Below are 19,185 nucleotides of genomic sequence, written 5' to 3'. Positions count from 1 at the left end.
CACCACCGGTCACTGAACAGATCTCTGCCTCATGCCAAAAACAACTGTCTCCACGTGCTGGCATGTAGAACTGTCTGCTCCCAGCGTTGTTCCAAAGATTCTATTCCTGTCATCATACGTATAGACCAGTAAACCGAAATGTGCACATCCACACAGAAAATGCACCAATTCCAGCACCCAGAACAAAACACACATTTCAAAATGGCTCTCTTCAATGTGAGATCACTTTGAGTAAGACTTTTATCTTAAATGATTTTTCTGTCTGCAAATCTAGATTTTATGTTTTAATGAATCCTGGTTGCAAATGAATGACTATAGCCAGCTAGCTGAACTGTGTCCGCTCAATATGATTGTTTGTCAACCGAGGGTCAGTGGTCGTTGTGGTGGGCTAGTGAGCGTGTATAGGAAAATTTTAAATGTATCAAGTACGCTGTGATTAATTTAACTCTTTGAAGTTCTCACTCTTAAAGTTGGAGGCTGCAACCTATCATATTGTTATAATTTATCACCCCCCAAAACTGCCTGGAGGATTTTTATCAGAACTTCCTGAATTTTATCTACTTTGGTTTTAAATTATGACAGAATTGTATTTTGGCGATTTTAATATTCATGTTGATGACCCCACCAATGTTAATGCAACTGACTTTTTAAATATGGCCACTTCTTTTAACTTCAAACAACATGTCAAAGGGCAAACACATAACCGTGGTCATACACTGGACTTGGTTTTTACCCTGGGTGTCAGCATTTCCTCTGTGGAATTAGTGGACATGACCATATCTGACCACAGATGTATTGCTTTTAGCTGCAATTCGCCTGTTACTCATGCCGCCTCATCAAGCTCTGTGTTCTCGCATCTTTAATGAACAAAGTGTTTCAAAGTTTTGCGCATTCTTTCAGAGCCAAAGCCAACACCTGTCTGATTCCAACACGACAATCTGGTCAATCACTTCATCATATCTGCTTGTCGTCACTAAATATTACTGCTCCTCTAAAGGTTAGGCCTACGTCTAAAGCTAGTAAGCAACCCTGGAAAGCTAGTAAGCAACCCTGGATAAATGACAGCATTTGCAGCCTCAGAAGGAAGAATGCAGGAAAGCAGAGCACAGATGGAAAAAATCCAGTCTCCAAGTCCATTACCCAGTCTGAAGGATTATTAATTAAATACAATAACTTGAGAACACACTATTTTTCTGAACTCATTACTACACATAAACACAATCCCAGGTTTCTGTTTAAGACTGTGGATCAGCTGGTAAACCCAACCCCTCATTGTGCCTCAGCTGGAAGTAATGATGACTGTGAATTGTTTTTATCTTATTTTACCAATAAGGTGGTGTCAATCAGAGCCTATATTACCCCCGTGGCCTCTTACTCAGAGGTTCCTCACCAGCAACAAGAGAGTTTTAACCAGTTTATCCCATCGACTTGTCTGAGCTTTTAAAAACAGTATCACAAATGAGAGTGTTCTCCAGCCCACTTGATGTAATACCTACAAAGTTTTTACTCTGTTTTCAACAGCTCCCTATCTACTGGTTGTGTCCCTGATATTTTAAAACGGCTTGCGTGAACCCACTTTTAAAGAAACCTGGTTTAGATCCCTCCCTCCCACAAAATTTTAGACCAATTTCAAAACTGCCTTTTATTGCAAAGCTTCTAAAAAGAAATGTGTCCAAACAGCTGCTCACTGTACTGGAAAATAACAAAATTTGAAAAGTTTCAATCTGGTTTCAGGAAGTACCACAGCACTGAGACTGCCCTGCTTAAAGTCACCAATGACCTTTTAATGTCTGCTGATGAAGGTATGTGCTCAGTCCTGGTACTCCTGGACCTTAGCGCTGCTTTAGACACCATTGATCACAACATCATGTTAGACAGACTGAGGCACTGGGTGGGGATCTCTGGTACTGCCCTAGAATGGTTTTCATCCTACCTGTCAAATAGGAAGTTTTGCGTGTCCGTAAACAACTATGTCTCTTCGTTCTGTCCAGTTAAATATGGTGTGCTTCAGGGGTTGGTCTTAGGACCCATTTTGTTTTCCTTGTATCTGCTTCCCCTTGGACATATTATCCATAAATATGGCATTTCTTTTCATATTTATGCTGATGACACCAAATATACTTGCCCGTCAGATCCACAGACCCTGGAATGCTGAGTTCACTTAACAACTGCCTTTGTGAAGTTAAAAAATGGATGTCAAATAATTTCCTCCAGCTGAACTCAGACAAAACAGAAATCCTGGTCATTGGGTCCCAGCAGATGGCAAATCAAATACTGTCATCTGATGGTTCCATAGTAAATCACAATAAGCCTGTGGCAAAGAACCTTGGTGTTTGGTTTGATAGTATTTAAATTTCGAGCAGCACACCACAAAGCTTGTTCAATCATGTTTTTATCAACTTAGAAATATAGCAAAAATTCGATCTATGTTAACTTTTAAGGACACCGAGACCATTTTACACACCTTCATCTCATCACGCCTGGATTATTGCAACAGCCTTTTCACCTGTTTAACCCAAAAATCTATTGATCGACTCCAGACTGTCCAGAACTCAGCTGCCAGGCTTTTAACCAGAACAAAGAAATATGACCACATTACTCCTATTTTAGCTTCATTACACTGGCTCCCAGTATGTTTTAGAATTGACTTTAAAATTCTATTGATCACTTTTAAAGCTCTTCATGGCCTCTCGCCTTGTTATATTTCTGTTTTTTTAGTCCCATACACACAGCACGTACCTTGAGATCCTCAGGCAGAGGTCTGTTGTCTGTCCAGAGTCTCGACTGAAAACTAAAGGGGACAGAGCGTTTGCTGTCAGGGCCCCGAGGCTCTGGAACAGCCTGCCCGAGGAAATCAGGTCAGCTGAGTCAGTGAACTCTTTTAAGTCCCTTCTTAAAACATACTTTTATAGGAGAGCCTTTCCCGATCTTATTTGACTTTATTTTATCCCTTTTATTTTATTCTATTTTACTAATTTTATATTTATCTTAAACGTGTATTTTAGTCTTTTCAATGTTTTCATGCTTGTATTGTTTTGTATTATTGTCTTTACACTTGTTAAAGCACTTTGTAACTTGTTTTTGAAAAGTGCTCTACAAATAAAGATTATTATTATTGGTCACTGGCTTTCTGTTCCCTCTGTGGATAGGCATCTTGATTTGTGGCTGTTTCTGTTATCTCTCTCAAACTCTACCAGCGGATGAGAAATAAAGAGAGAGTATGAGTGTTTGTCAGCGTAGTTCTTGAAGACCCTGGGGCTTTTTTGTCAATTTTATAGCAACCCTTTACAATCCCTTTAGTTAGGAAGGCTGGGCTACGTATGCAATGGGAATATGAGTGTGTTTGCCCTTGGTCTGGAAGAGATGCTAATATTTGGTGCTTTACCATGACTTTCTGTGTTTCTACTTGGGTTTTGAGCAGGGCAGGGTTATCATATGTGACATATTCTACAGTGTATCAGTCTCTGTCTCCTCCCTTCTCTGTCTCAGGCTGACCAGTTGATGTTTGCGATGCACTTTGTAAAAGGCATGTACCCTGAATTCTTCCAGGAGAGTGTGAGTATCTTTGTATATTTAGTATCTGCATTTTTAGGATTTCATTAATACTGATTTCGGAGACAAATTAAATATAGATAATTACAGCTTTGGACCTGAGAATTGTTTACTCTTTGCTGTAGGAATGGGATGTCTTCACTGGATCCATCGTAGGAGAAATGTTTAAGAAAGAAGTAAGAGTGCAGCTTTATTTCTGAGAATGAGAAAACACCATACTATTTCTGTCCTTGACTTACACCTCCCCTCTCTCGGCAGGAGTTCCCTTCTTGGATTGATCAGGAGAGACAAGGAGCAGTGGCCATTTTTAAAGTAAACACAGTGATATACACACTTACGTACACAAACAAATATGTACAGTACATTATTACATCATCCCCTGTATATGCAATGTGTGACAAAAGCTGAAAAATAACAGAATAATGCTTAATAATTAGTTTGACATTTGGATATTTTCTCCAAACAGTAGACAAAATGAATAGCTTAATGTGATTTAAAAAGAATGTAAGTATAGCAGTCCTTACTGAGCTTAACATCATTTCTTTCACCTTTTCAACTTGAACTATTCCTCTTTCACAGGCTACATTCCCAGCCCTCTACCAGTCCCTGTGTTTGAGTGATTTAGAACTGTGGCTGTCCTTCTCACAGAGCTCGCAGTGTGAACAGGAAATCCCATCCTCCATTGTCAAGAAGATTACTCCCTTCCAGCAGGTCAGTTTTCAATCAAATCAGCCAAATGGAACAACTTATCATTATTTATATTTAGTATATCAAAAGTAGGGGTACACTTATTTTTGTACCTCTGTTTTGTCGTGATTTAATTAAGTTCTGTTAGTCAAGTTATTTGGGCCCACACACAAGAAACTGAGAGTAGCTGGTAAGTTTCAATATTATAACACCAACACAGAAAACCTAGGCTCAAATGAACAGCATTACAGGCAAGAGTCCAAACACAGGTAATAAAGTCTGTAAACAGAAACCTAATCCCATGGGGAATAATCAACCACAGCATATCCAAAAACGGGCTGAGAACACACAGTGAGCACACGGAGACACTCGACAACGATGATAATGCAACAGGTAGTGGAGACTCAGACATTATATAAAGATTCACACAAGCAGGAAGGGGAACAAAACCGTTGGAACACATTAGGGTAACCGACCAGACAGGAAACAAGCTTGAGATAAACACCAGGAGCAGATGATCGCTACACTTAAACAGGAAACAGGACAAGACACTGGAACAATGACCAACTGACAGAACACAGACCAAAATCTAGAACATATTTGAACAAGCATGCACGCACACGGACCAAACAGACAGACATACACACCAGTACCAAAAATAGACAGGAAAAGCAGAACGAACACCATGACGAGAGTAAGTAACTATTTTAATTTATTTTGAAACATTTAAACATTCAACAGTGGCTCATTGACCGCAATTCTTATTGTAAAAGTTAAGGCAAATGTCAATAATACTCCATCATAAGACTCTGACCTGTTGATAATTCCTGAACGACTGCAGCATGCGCTACACAGTGCAGACAGAACGGACTAACTAGCACATGTGAAAGACCTTTGACCATATGCTGTAATTCTGTGTTCTCTACAACCTAGAACGGTTGCATACCTGCAGCAATAAACACCTTGGCATGGTCTGAATCTGTAGTGAGACTGCTTGGACGTTATGGGGAGAGGGACTTGCCTTTCAGTTTGCTTTTGTCTCGTTCCCCTAATTGACACTTTCGGTGATGCTGTCATAAATTGCATGTTTGCCGTGTTTCCACAGACATACTTGGCTTCAGTTGAACAATGTTATCATACAGTTTGACACTAATTCTTGTCAATTTTTGGTGTAATGAACCGGTAAACTGACACTACATGAGCTTGGCTAACCTGGCTAACCCGGCTAACCCAGCTAAGGAGATTAGCAAGCTACCGCTAGTATATGCAGCTGGTGCATATGGCTGAACAAAATTAATTACGGACAGCCTGCAATAGAAATTGCAGTATGGCCAAGTGTAATATCCAAATCGCATGAGCTGCAATTTTCTGATAAAAGTAAAACATCTCATACCACAACATACAATTATAAATGACGCATTGTGGTGCTACAGAGATGTCCCGGCCTACAAATCATATTAGACATTTCGTACACACCCCAACAAAAATCACATCATTGTTTTTATATATTTTTCAGTGAAAATGTGTGACTCATATCGCAATAAAAAAAACAAAAAATCTTGTTCAGCCATACTGGTGGACCGCCCCCAAAAAAAGGGAGATAGAGAGAGGGTGGGGGGAGCACTCAATATAATATCCACACAGAAATACAAACCGTAAAGGTAGTAGCGGTAGAGAAAATGAATGATGGTACTGATTAATATAGTAATAGTAATGATAATAATTATAGGACTAGACTCGCAACCACAGATCCAGACCCCACAGCTTCAGACCCAGAAGGGAAGGAGCGAAGTTAGTAACATGCATTAATGGGATAAGGTTGCATACAGATGGAAAGAGAGAGAGGAGGAGAGATGAGCTCAGTGCATCATGGGAAATCTCCCACCAGTCTAAGCCCATAGCAGCATAACTAAGGGATGGTTCAGGGCTCACCTGAGCCAGCCCTAACTATAAGCTTTATCAAAGAAGAAAGTCTAAAGCCTACTCTTAAATGTGGAGATGGTGTCTGCTCCCGAAACCAAACTTGAACCTGATTCCACAGGAAAGGAGCTTAATAATTGAAGCATAATACTACCAAACAGGATTTCTCCAAACATTGATAAGCGATATTATATAGTATATTATCATTAAGTTTATTTGAATGTAGGTCCTTTAAAACCTTAAATTTTCCCCTTACTTACTTTATTGATCCCCTCGGGGAATAAATTCATGAACTGAATAAAGACTTAGCTGATCTCATTTCAAAGCATGAACAAGACAGAAGCCCCTTGTCACTAAAGACAAGTATGCACACTTGACTGTCATGGGCTTACTTATTTACTTTGTTTATTGTCTTCTCAAAAATAAAAAAAAACAAAAACAAACCAGAACATCTCAAAGCCTCTGAATTTGAAAACTTATGTATCCAAGTTAACCTTTTTTTTCTTAAAAGCTGACTTTTTGGATATGTAACATTTCTATTTGATATGATTGGGATTGACCATCTGTCTAACACATTTTAATGGACACCTGGTCTTTGTTATCTAATGTATGTTTTTCTCTTTGGTCTCCCCAGCTGTTATTGGTTCAGGCAGTCAGACCAGACCGACTGCAGAGTGCCATGGCAGTATTTGCCACCCAGGCCTTGGGTAAGTGTTTCATTTTGGGGCATTTCATCGTTTTTATGATTTCAATACATGTTGCTAAGTAGACTGGAGTTAAACTTAGTACCGTTCTACTATGGTGGACCACAATACACATAAAAAAGCATTTATTATTCACACCGATTTTGATATTTGAGGATTTTATATGGGCTGATAATATCAGCACACCGATTTTCAGTCAGGTTCTATTCACAAAATATTCACTCTGCCCACTAGGCCCCTAGCCGCTCTGCAAATGGGTCCCATCTTCATTGATATTTACAAGGTTTTTCTTCTTTCCTTATTTTCTCCCCCTTGTCAGACCTAGACTCTAAAACTGAGTTTCACATTAAATATAGGCATGTATCACATCTTATGCACACCTTTAACGTGTATTACAGATTTTGAAGGTAAACAAAAGTATTAAGAGCTGTTTAAAACATTATTATTCTGAATATCTTCTGAATAATGAGCTGTAGACATCATAAATTGCTAGATTCTACTTTACCCCTTTTTGGTAAACTACTTCTCCCTCATTCTCCTATATGAAAAGATTTATTTATTTATTTTAAACCTGTCCTGCCCGGCAGCCTGGTATGAGTATGAGGAGCTGGATACCATATTGTGCCAGACAGATTTTTACTTTAACAAGAGAGTATTAATATACTCCTTTGTCTGTATTGTTATTTATTCAAATCTATTTGTCACCGGGCCAGACAGGGGACAGACATGGGGATGGGGAATAGAAACACCACATAAACACACAGCACAGAGAGAGGGCAACACCTGTAAGAGAACGGGGATGGGGGGTGGGGAGGAGAGAAACAAACAAACAAAAAACAACAAACAAACAAAAACAAAGAGACAACCAGCCGAACAGTAGCAATAAACAGCTGACATAGGAAGACAATTAAGAGAGAAGTGAAAACGAGAAAAATTTCAGGCAACATAAATAAACAACACAGCACTGCCGTGAGAACTGAAATAATAACAATTCATTTAAATAAGTGACTTCACTCCCAGACGAATCGCGTCGCGAACGCAGAAGACCCCGACCCGACCAGCAAACGCCAAAGACACCAGCCATCCAATTGACAACGCAATGCCGTCGGAAAGCAAAAGGCAGAACCCGCAGAAGAGTGGCACCTGGACCGACCGCGGCACGCAGACAACAGAGGCCAGTGCCACCCCGAACGGGCAACCAAACTGGCAAAATGCCACGCAATCATCAACATCAGCACGCAAGTGACGACCCCAACCCGCACACCACCCGCGCACAGTGAGACCCACTGGCCGGTAGCCCCGCTGCCAGGGAGTGTTAACGTGGGAAAACCAGGGCCAACCAGCCCAGCCGGAGGCTGCCCCCCCCCCCTCAATGTGCAGGCAGAGCCAGCAGCCCCCCCTTTCAACCACCCCCAAGGAAGGGGTCCAAAACCCACCACGACAACATGTGCCCCAGGGATTCCCGAATGCCCCCACAGTGAGAGAGGTGGCAGGGTGAAGCAGCGGGAGCCCCAGCCCTGCCGAAGAGGGCCCCATATGAAAATATTTCTGTTGTTTTTCCCAAGCATCTTCTGTCATCAAATTCCACTCAAGCAAAATATTCTCAGACAAAGCTTTTATTCCGGATTTCTGAGCCATACTTCAATCGTCAATGATGTGATTTTGTTTCGTGATAGTCCACTCTATCCTTTCTCTTTATGTGTCTTTTAGCCCTGTGAGAATGCCACTGTCCTTCAGTAAATGACACACACACACACACACACACACACACTTCTATGTCTGTTGTCTTTTCTCATTGTCTCTCTCTCCCACACTGACTTCTCACACACACACTCACACGATGATGTTGCTAGAGAGTGCTTAATGAGCCCGTGCATTCGGTCCAGATAATCCTAATGGTGTGTTGGATTCTGACTTCACTATCTGGGACACTGCTAATTTGTGTAAGGTGAAACCAATATGCAGGTGTTAATATGTGTATAAAACTAACTTTCCATTGTGTGTGTACTGTGTGACAAGACATGCTAATGTTTTTTCATGTTTATATAGGTTTTGCCTGTGTTAGCAGTGTAGCATTGCTTTGTTTGTGTGTTTGAGAATGTACATTCATCTGTCCATCAATGTCATCAGTTTTGTGTGTGTGTGTGTGGCGCTTTTGAGCTGCTCACAATCCAGTTAATTACTAATGCCGAAAGTAATTTTCCAGATAATTTTAGTAATTTTAGTTAAGTTAAAAAAGAAAAAAAAAATCTTTTTTAAAGTTTTCTACTGTGTTTAGATTTAGAAAATATACATAATAAAACCATATGAAACAAATTAATAACAACCCTATTCAACCCTAGTAGACGATTATGAAGATTTCCTTCCAGTATCATGACAAATACCATGATACAGAGCGAACAACGACACAGCAAGTAATGTAATTAACATTAGCTAAGTTGTGGGTTATCAAACTGTCACTACAGTTGCTGCTGCAAAGCTAAAATGCAGACAGGAGGAGACGGTCCCAGAGACAACACATTAGCTCCAGACAGCGACATTCACTGCTCTCCTGCTACTATAGCTAACATCACAACAACAGCATGTCTTGGCAAACTTGAAAGTAAGCTGAATGTCCGTGTACAAAGACCGGAGGTTTTTTTAAGTACACACACAGAACGGAAAGAGATTATGCGGATCATGAGGACATATTCACAGAATTTGACAAAAAGATGTGTATTGGATTAGATACACACCCCACCTTTAAGTTTCACTTTTAGTCTGTTCAGTTGTGCATTTTGAATACAAGGATACACTCTATTTCCATTAGTGTCTGGTCGTGCACCTGCTAAAATCAAATACACACGTGCATTTTAAAAAGCCTTACTTGATGTGTTAACCTTGGGGAAATCTACTGTATGTGCTTTGGACATCAGAATCTTTGTCATATGCACATTCATTAATGAATAAACAATAACTCAAGGCCAAACATTCCTCTCCCACCATACAACATAATTTACATTGTGCTGTTCCAGGGGTTTTCGACAAGTCTGATGATACCTGATGATGATGCTACATGGAAAGTTCGGGATCCCCAAGTTATTTAAATTTCAACCTGACAGGGGAATTATTATGTAGACCATTTTTCATGCCAATCTATCAAATAGTTGTTAAGACATTTCACTCAAACATACAAATGTACTTGTACCATGTACCTCATGGTAGCGCTGGAGAGAAGGTCAGGGTATACCAAAGTACAATACATTGTCTGTAAACCATGAATGTCGGTACAAAATGTCATGGCAGATATTTCAATCTAGAACAAAGTGGTGGATTGACCAACCGAAAGACTGACGTTGCCATCCATTGAGCAATGCCCCTAGTGTGGCTAAAAATAAATACTACAGATTCTCTGTCTTGTGCACCCCTTTAATTGCCATAATTACTAAATCGGTAGCGGTAAAGTGGGGATTTAAAAGCAACGTATGGTGACACCAAATGATTGACATAAAGGTTTCAGTCACCCTTATATTATTAATTTCATGACCCAGGAAAGAGACAGTTTTATACAAAATGCTGTAAACTGTTACAGTAATGTGTTTGTCAGCTTGATGTTGAACTAATCCATCCTCTTTGCATGACAAATTTACATTGACTGCATTTAGCCAATGTGATGTGTCGGCTTTATCTTGCCTGCTGGCTTTTCAATAACTATCTTTGTATCTTTTACCAGAGAGGCTCAGCAATGTCAGCATAGCTACATTTACTGGATGGCAGCAAAAATGGTTAGTGAGGTAGACAGAATATTATAAATGAGATTGTTGCCACATTGGTTAGACCATAGTAATTAACGTTACTGTACTGAATGGATATGGAATTTTGTTGAGACACGATAATCCTAATCTAACCAGAATTATAAACAATATGATAGTATGAGAAACATACAGAACAGGAGATAAAGCACATAAAATGAAAACAACGTATGAAATAACCTGCTTTTTTCTGTCTTCTGTATTAATTCCATGCAATATTGCAGTTTACCTTGTCATTACAGTTGCCATTGTTTATTTCAGCAAAGCTAAAAACCATTACATAATTTCTTGCAGGCTAAAACCAACACTTTGACATAATACTGGTACTCAGGATAGTAATATGGATCACGTTAGCTGGTGAAGTATTGTGGCAAGCCATAACGTTACAATTACAGTATTTTGCACCGGATAACTTTAGCAAGTGGTCTGCATTAGCCAGCAAGCTAACATTATCCAACTTCAGCCAACTAAAAATCACAGTAATTGCAGTAATGTCACTTTATTGTACCAATTGAATGAAATCTAACTTTATTTTTTATATTAAGTTTAGTTTTTATATTTAGTTAAATTTTATATCCAAAACAAAGTGGCCTCATGGGCTTAATAATTTTTTTTGCTGTTTATCCTTACGTGGAGTTTGTGTTGGGGTCTCTGTTGTGAGGTGGTTATTTTTTGGTGTTAGCCGACTCCATGTCATTATCTGCCCTGTTGCCGCTGTGTATAGAGTTCAAAATCAGTGGGCAAGAGGCTCAGGACCACACATGAACATCACTGCTGATGTAAACCAATGGATTAAGCAGAAAATTAATTGGTTTACAGGCTGTCAGAGGTAACCGAGAAAGCCAGTGAATGGTTTGTTTTTTTGTGAGGTTACAACCCATTCACAAATAGGCAGTAAAAAAGTCAATAATTTCATTAATAAACAACATATAGCCCCTTTAAACAGGCAACTTTTTTATTTTTACGCGTCACGATTAAATAATTGTGGATTGTGATTCAGATGAGTTGTCACAGTTGCAACTGCAGAGTAACTGGATTTTGTTAAACGTCTTCCTACACGTATTCTCACATATTAATAACCATTCAACATGACAGTGAATTCTTGACCTCGGAAATGATCATTGAAAAAAAAATTCTAACTAGGGGTGTACGATATTGACAAAATGTGATGTTAATCAGGAATATCGCGATAACAATATTAATTTTCGTTAAAAAAGTTTCCCCTTTGGTCTCCATCATTTCATTGGCTCCCTGAGCCACACTATCTTCTTACTTTTCTGACCTTTCTTTTCTTTCACTCATCTGACTTGCTCGCTTTTCTTTTTTTCTGACTTAAACTCACCTTCTTACACCACTTAAATTGTCCATTTGTTTTGACAGCATGCAGTTTGTGTCTCCACTATTCTATATTGTTGCAAGGTGATCCAGTTACACCTGATCCAAACAACTGTGATTCTTACAAAAACAGCAATTTTCTTGTGAATGTTTTTCATAGATTGAGTTGAATCATCATGCAAATCTACTGGTATCCTGCGTGTAATCTGTGCCATTGGGTTGTCCTTTGGTTATAAAACACCTACCCCGTGTGAGGCTTGAACTCATGACCTTCAGATTATGACACTGACGCACTGCCTACTGCGCCAACACATCACTGATGCGCTACTCAATAACAACAATGTATCTGCACAGCAAATGCTCACATGAAGGCTACAATTAACTTTAGATACTTTTATGTCCTGACCCAATACTGAGGCAATGTCAAAAGAGTGGGAGCCAAGGTTGAGGCAAACACAAGACTAAGAACATAACTATAACAAAGAAATAATAATACAGTGTATGTGGTAGTCTGTTTTGTCAGTGTGTGAACATATGTGTGCATGGGTGTGTAAAGTATGGTGTCCGAGATTTATGTTGGATAGCGTTAAAGAAACAACGGTAAATGGGACTGATGCTGGACTGAGCACAGCTCTGTGGCAATCACAGATGCTCAACCTGTAATGTGATACAGCTTCACAAGAGAAGTGCTGCTTTTGTAAGAATCACAGTTGTCTGCATCAGGTGTATTTTGTTTCATAGATTGACGAGATACCTTTTACCAATATGGCGGCACTATTTATCCTGCCCACTGTGTTGTCATTTGGTTTTAAAACACCTGCCCCGTGTGAGGCTTGAACTCACGACCTTCAGATTATGAGACTGACGCGCTGCCTACTGCGCCATCGAGACCTGAAAAACAGTGCATTCTGATATTCAGCTGTGACCATGCAGTTAGAGCTCTTCTCACAGACTAAAAGGTGAGCCATAACCCTTCAGCTGGACAGTTCAGTCTTGACCTCTGAAACAATAATTGACAAAACAGTCTTAACAAAATGTCCGTCTATTTGCTTGTTCCGGAGCTTTCCGCTATATCACACAGTCTTCGTAGTTGGATGCAATTGCTCAGTTGACATGGAACTGAGCACGTTTAAACTTTGCGTTTTTCCAAACATTTTGAAATTTCTCTTCCCTGTTAGCTTAAGAGTTTACAGTTCACCGTCACGCTGGTGGTGACTGAAGGTCGTGACTGATGCGCTGCTCAATAACAACAATGTATCTGCACAGCAAATGCTCACATAAAGGCTACAATTAACTTTAGATACTTTTATGTCCTGACCCAATACTGAGGCAATGTCAAAAGAGTGGGAGCCAAGGTTGAGGCAAACACAAGACTAAGAACATAACTATAACAAAGAAATAATAATACAGTGTATGTGGTAGTCTGTTTTGTCAGTGTGTGAACATATGTGTGCATGGGTGTGTAAAGTATGGTGTCCGAGATTTATGTTGGATAGTGTTAAAGAAACAACGGTAAATGGGACTGTGAACAGCGTAAGAACATCTAAGCTGAGTCAGAGCGATGCGGGACTTCTTTGCATATCGCTATATCACACAGTCTTCGTAGTTGGATGCAATTGCTCAGTTGACATGGAACTGAGCACGTTTGTGTATTTTTTTTCATAGATTCACACAGTCTTCGTAGTTGGACAGTTCAGTCTTGACCTCTGAAACAATAATTGACAAAACAGTCTTAACAAAATGTCCGTCTATTTGCTTGTTCCGGAGCTTTCCGCTATATCACACAGTCTTCGTAGTTGGATGCAATTGCTCAGTTGACATGGAACTGAGCACGTTTAAACTTTGCGTTTTTCCAAACATTTTGAAATTTCTCTTCCCTGTTAGCTTAAGAGTTTACAGTTCACGGTCACGCTGGTGGTGACTGAAGGTCGTGACTGATGCGCTGCTCAATAACAACAATGTATCTGCACACCAAATGCTCACATAAAGGCTACAATTAACTTTAGATACTTTTATGTCCTGACCCAATACTGAGGCAATGTCAAAAGAGTGGGAGCCAAGGTTGAGGCAAACACAAGACTAAGAACATAACTATAACAAAGAAATAATAATACAGTGTATGTGGTAGTCTGTTTTGTCAGTGTGTGAACATATGTGTGCATGGGTGTGTAAAGTATGGTGTCCGAGATTTATGTTGGATAGCGTTAAAGAAACAACGGTAAATGGGACTGATGCTGGACTGAGCACAGCTCTGTGGCAATCACAGATGCTCAACCTGTAATGTGATACAGCTTCACAAGAGAAGTGCTGCTTTTGTAAGAATCACAGTTGTCTGCATCAGGTGTATTTTGTTTTATAGATTGACGAGATACCTTTTACCAATATGGCGGCACTATTTATCCTGCCCACTGTGTTGTCATTTGGTTTTAAAACACCTGCCCCGTGTGAGGCTTGAACTCACGACCTTCAGATTATGAGACTGACGCGCTGCCTACTGCGCCAACGAGGCCTGAAAAACAGTGCATTCTGATATTCAGCTGTGACCATGCAGTTAGAGCTCTTCTCACAGACTAAAAGGTGAGCCATAACCCTTCAGCTGGACAGTTCAGTCTTGACCTCTGAAACAATAATTGACAAAACAGTCTTAACAAAACGTCCATCTATTTGCTTGTTCCGGAGCTTTCCGCTATATCACACAGTCTTCGTAGTTGGATGCAATTGCTCAGTTGACATGGAACTGAGCACGTTTGTGTATTTTTTTTCATAGATTCACACAGTCTTCGTAGTTGGACAGTTCAGTCTTGACCTCTGAAACAATAATTGACAAAACAGTCTTAACAAAATGTCCGTCTATTTGCTTGTTCCGGAGCTTTCCGCTATATCACACAGTCTTCGTAGTTGGATGCAATTGCTCAGTTGACATGGAACTGAGCACGTTTAAACTTTGCGTTTTTCCAAACATTTTGAAATTTCTCTTCCCTGTTAGCTTAAGAGTTTACAGTTCACGTCACGCTGGTGGTGACTGAAGGTCGTGACTGATGCGCTGCTCAATAACAACAATGTATCTGCACACCAAATGCTCACATAAAGGCTACAATTAACTTTAGATACTTTTATGTCCTGACCCAATACTGAGGCAATGTCAAAAGAGTGGGAGCCAAGGTTGAGGCAAACACAAGACTAAGAACATAACTATAACAAAGAAATAATAATACAGTGTATGTGGTAGTCTGTTTTGTCAGTGTGTGAACATATGTGTGCATGGGTGTGTAAAGTATGGTGTCCGAGATTTATGTTGGATAGTGTTAAAGAAACAACGGTAAATGGGACTGTGAACAGCGTAAGAACATCTAAGCTGAGTCAGAGCGATGCGGGACTTCTTTGCATATCGCTATATCACACAGTCTTCGTAGTTGGATGCAATTGCTCAGTTGACATGGAACTGAGCACGTTTGTGTATTTTTTTTCATAGATTCACACAGTCTTCGTAGTTGGACAGTTCAGTCTTGACCTCTGAAACAATAATTGACAAAACAGTCTTAACAAAATGTCCGTCTATTTGCTTGTTCCGGAGCTTTCCGCTATATCACACAGTCTTCGTAGTTGGATGCAATTGCTCAGTTGACATGGAACTGAGCACGTTTAAACTTTGCGTTTTTCCAAACATTTTGAAATTTCTCTTCCCTGTTAGCTTAAGAGTTTACAGTTCACCGTCACGCTGGTGGTGACTGAAGGTCGTGACTGATGCGCTGCTCAATAACAACAATGTATCTGCACAGCAAATGCTCACATAAAGGCTACAATTAACTTTAGATACTTTTATGTCCTGACCCAATACTGAGGCAATGTCAAAAGAGTGGGAGCCAAGGTTGAGGCAAACACAAGACTAAGAACATAACTATAACAAAGAAATAATAATACAGTGTATGTGGTAGTCTGTTTTGTCAGTGTGTGAACATATGTGTGCATGGGTGTGTAAAGTATGGTGTCCGAGATTTATGTTGGATAGTGTTAAAGAAACAACGGTAAATGGGACTGATGGTGGACTGAGCACAGCTCTGTGGCAATCACAGATGCTCAACCTGTAATGTGATACAGCTTCACAAGAGAAGTGCTGCTTTTGTAAGAATCACAGTTGTCTGCATCAGGTGTATTTTTTTTTCATAGATTGACAAGATACCTTTTACCAATATGGCGGCACTATTTATCCTGCCCACTGTGTTGTCATTTGGTTTTAAAACACCTGCCCCGTGTGAGGCTTGAACTCACGACCTTCAGATTATGAGACTGACGCGCTGCCTACTGCGCCAACGAGGCCTGAAAAACAGTGCATTCTGATATTCAGCTGTGACCATGCAGTTAGAGCTCTTCTCACAGACTAAAAGGTGAGCCATAACCCTTCAGCTGGACAGTTCAGTCTTGACCTCTGAAACAATAATTGACAAAACAGTCTTAACAAAACGTCCATCTATTTGCTTGTTCCGGAGCTTTCCACTATATCACACAGTCTTCGTAGTTGGATGCAATTGCTCAGTTGACATGGAACTGAGCACGTTTGTGTATTTTTTTTCATAGATTCACACAGTCTTCATAGTTGGACAGTTCAGTCTTGACCTCTGAAACTATAATTGACAAAACAGTCTTAACAAAATGTCCGTCTATTTGCTTGTTCCGGAGCTTTCCGCTATATCACACAGTCTTCGTAGTTGGATGCAATTGCTCAGTTGACATGGAACTGAGCACGTTTAAACTTTGCGTTTTTCCAAACATTTTGAAATTTCTCTTCCCTGTTAGCTTAAGAGTTTACAGTTCACGGTCACGCTGGTGGTGACTGAAGGTCGTGACTGATGCGCTGCTAAATAACAACAATGTATCTGCACAGCAAATGCTCACATAAAGGCTACAATTAACTTTAGATACTTTTATGTCCTGACCCAATACTGAGGCAATGTCAAAAGAGTGGGAGCCAAGGTTGAAGCAAACACAAGACTAAGAACATAACTATAACAAAGAAATAATAATACAGTGTATGTGGTAGTCTGTTTTGTCAGTGTGTGAACATATGTGTGCATGGGTGTGTAAAGTATGGTGTCCGAGATTTATGTTGGATAGCGTTAAAGAAACAACGGTAAATGGGACTGATGGTGGACTGAGCACAGCTCTGTGGCAATCACAGATGCTCAACCTGTAATGTGATACAGCTTCACAAGAGAAGTGCTGCTTTTGTAAGAATCACAGTTGTCTGCATCAGGTGTATTTTGTTTTATAGATTGACGAGATACCTTTTACCAATATGGCGGCACTATTTATCCTGCCCACTGTGTTGTCATTTGGTTTTAAAACACCTGCCCCGTGTGAGGCTTGAACTCACGACCTTCAGATTATGAGACTGATGCGCTGCCTACTGCGCCAACGAGGCCTGAAAAACAGTGCATTCTGATATTCAGCTGTGACCATGCAGTTAGAGCTCTTCTCACAGACTAAAAGGTGAGCCATAACCCTTCAGCTGGACAGTTCAGTCTTGACCTCTGAAACAATAATTGACAAAACAGTCTTAACAAAACGTCCATCTATTTGCTTGTTCCGGAGCTTTCCGCTATATCACACAGTCTTCGTAGTTGGATGCAATTGCTCAGTTGACATGGAACTGAGCACGTTTGTGTATTTTTTTTCATAGATTCACACAGTCTTCGTAGTTGGACAGTTCAGTCTTGACCTCTGAAACAATAATTGACAAAACAGTCTTAACAAAATGTCCGTCTATTTGCTTGTTCCAGAGCTTTCCGCTATATCACACAGTCTTCGTAGTTGGATGCAATTGCTCAGTTGACATGGAACTGAGCACGTTTAAACTTTGCGTTTTTCCAAACATTTTGAAATTTCTCTTCCCTGTTAGCTTAAGAGTTTACAGTTCACGGTCACGCTGGTGGTGACTGAAGGTCGTGACTGATGCGCTGCTCAATAACAACAATGTATCTGCACAGCAAATGCTCACATAAAGGCTACAATTAACTTTAGATACTTTTATGTCCTGACCCAATACTGAGGCAATGTCAAAAGAGTGGGAGCCAAGGTTGAGGCAAACACAAGACTAAGAACATAACTATAACAAAGAAATAATAATACAGTGTATGTGGTAGTCTGTTTTGTCAGTGTGTGAACATATGTGTGCATGGGTGTGTAAAGTATGGTGTCCGAGATTTATGTTGGATAGTGTTAAAGAAACAACGGTAAATGGGACTGTGAACAGCGTAAGAACATCTAAGCTGAGTCAGAGCGATGCGGGACTTCTTTGCATATCGCTATATCACACAGTCTTCGTAGTTGGATGCAATTGCTCAGTTGACATGGAACTGAGCACGTTTGTGTATTTTTTTTCATAGATTCACACAGTCTTCGTAGTTGGACAGTTCAGTCTTGACCTCTGAAACAATAATTGACAAAACAGTCTTAACAAAATGTCCGTCTATTTGCTTGTTCCGGAGCTTTCCGCTATATCACACAGTCTTCGTAGTTGGATGCAATTGCTCAGTTGACATGGAACTGAGCACGTTTAAACTTTGCGTTTTTCCAAACATTTTGAAATTTCTCTTCCCTGTTAGCTTAAGAGTTTACAGTTCACCGTCACGCTGGTGGTGACTGAAGGTCGTGACTGATGCGCTGCTCAATAACAACAATGTATCTGCACAGCAAATGCTCACATAAAGGCTACAATTAACTTTAGATACTTTTATAAATAATAATACAGTGTATGTGGTAGTCTGTTTTGTCAGTGTGTGAACATATGTGTGCATGGGTGTGTAAAGTATGGTGTCCGAGATTTATGTTGGATAGTGTTAAAGAAACAACGGTAAATGGGACTGATGGTGGACTGAGCACAGCTCTGTGGCAATCACAGATGCTCAACCTGTAATGTGATACAGCTTCACAAGAGAAGTGCTGCTTTTGTAAGAATCACAGTTGTCTGCATCAGGTGTATTTTTTTTTCATAGATTGACGAGATACCTTTTACCAATATGGCGGCACTATTTATCCTGCCCACTGTGTTGTCATTTGGTTTTAAAACACCTGCCCCGTGTGAGGCTTGAACTCACGACCTTCAGATTATGAGACTGACGCGCTGCCTACTGCGCCAACGAGGCCTGAAAAACAGTGCATTCTGATATTCAGCTGTGACCATGCAGTTAGAGCTCTTC

At 40.1% G+C, this 19,185-nt stretch overlaps 1 protein-coding gene and 4 non-coding genes across 5 annotated transcripts; 1 reads left to right on the top strand and 4 right to left on the bottom strand.

Annotated features, from left to right (window-relative positions):
• The first annotated feature begins 3,479 nt into the window (after positions 1-3,479).
• LOC119906557 (cytoplasmic dynein 2 heavy chain 1-like) lies at positions 3,480-7,097 on the top strand. Its single transcript, XM_038723927.1, has 5 exons — positions 3,480-3,555; positions 3,678-3,728; positions 3,811-3,864; positions 4,132-4,263; positions 6,794-7,097. The coding sequence occupies exons 1-5, from the start codon at positions 3,502-3,504 to the stop codon at positions 6,926-6,928; spliced, it is 426 nt and encodes a 141-aa protein (XP_038579855.1). The 5' UTR covers positions 3,480-3,501; the 3' UTR covers positions 6,929-7,097.
• Positions 7,098-14,425: 7,328 nt separating this feature from the next.
• On the bottom strand, positions 14,426-14,498 carry trnam-cau. Its single transcript has one exon. It is a non-coding gene; the product is annotated as a tRNA-Met (tRNA).
• Positions 14,499-16,233: 1,735 nt separating this feature from the next.
• Positions 16,234-16,306, bottom strand: trnam-cau. The gene has a single exon. It is a non-coding gene; the product is annotated as a tRNA-Met (tRNA).
• A 1,029-nt stretch (positions 16,307-17,335) lies between these two features.
• trnam-cau lies at positions 17,336-17,408 on the bottom strand. The gene has a single exon. It is a non-coding gene; the product is annotated as a tRNA-Met (tRNA).
• Positions 17,409-19,058: 1,650 nt separating this feature from the next.
• trnam-cau lies at positions 19,059-19,131 on the bottom strand. The gene has a single exon. It is a non-coding gene; the product is annotated as a tRNA-Met (tRNA).
• Between the last annotated feature and the right edge of the window lie 54 nt (positions 19,132-19,185).

The sequence above is a fragment of the Micropterus salmoides genome, unplaced genomic scaffold (genome assembly GCF_014851395.1).
Source record: "Micropterus salmoides isolate LMB-PRFRI ecotype aquatic unplaced genomic scaffold, ASM1485139v1 Ms_hic_scaffold_1679, whole genome shotgun sequence".
In the NCBI taxonomy this organism is placed as follows: Eukaryota; Metazoa; Chordata; class Actinopteri; order Centrarchiformes; family Centrarchidae; genus Micropterus; species Micropterus salmoides.
Note: the sequence above shows the minus strand (reverse complement) of the source record. Positions and strands in the feature narration are given on the sequence as shown.

Excerpts from the sequence above, each read along its gene's own strand:
- LOC119906557 (XM_038723927.1), top strand. The coding sequence starts at position 3,502 with ATGTTTGCGATGCACTTTGTAAAAGGCATGTACCCTGAATTCTTCCAG. Across the intron at positions 3,865-4,131 it reads GAGCAGTGGCCATTTTTAAA|GCTACATTCCCAGCCCTCTA; the intron begins GTAAACACAGTG and ends CCTCTTTCACAG. Across the intron at positions 4,264-6,793 it reads AGATTACTCCCTTCCAGCAG|CTGTTATTGGTTCAGGCAGT; the intron begins GTCAGTTTTCAA and ends TGGTCTCCCCAG.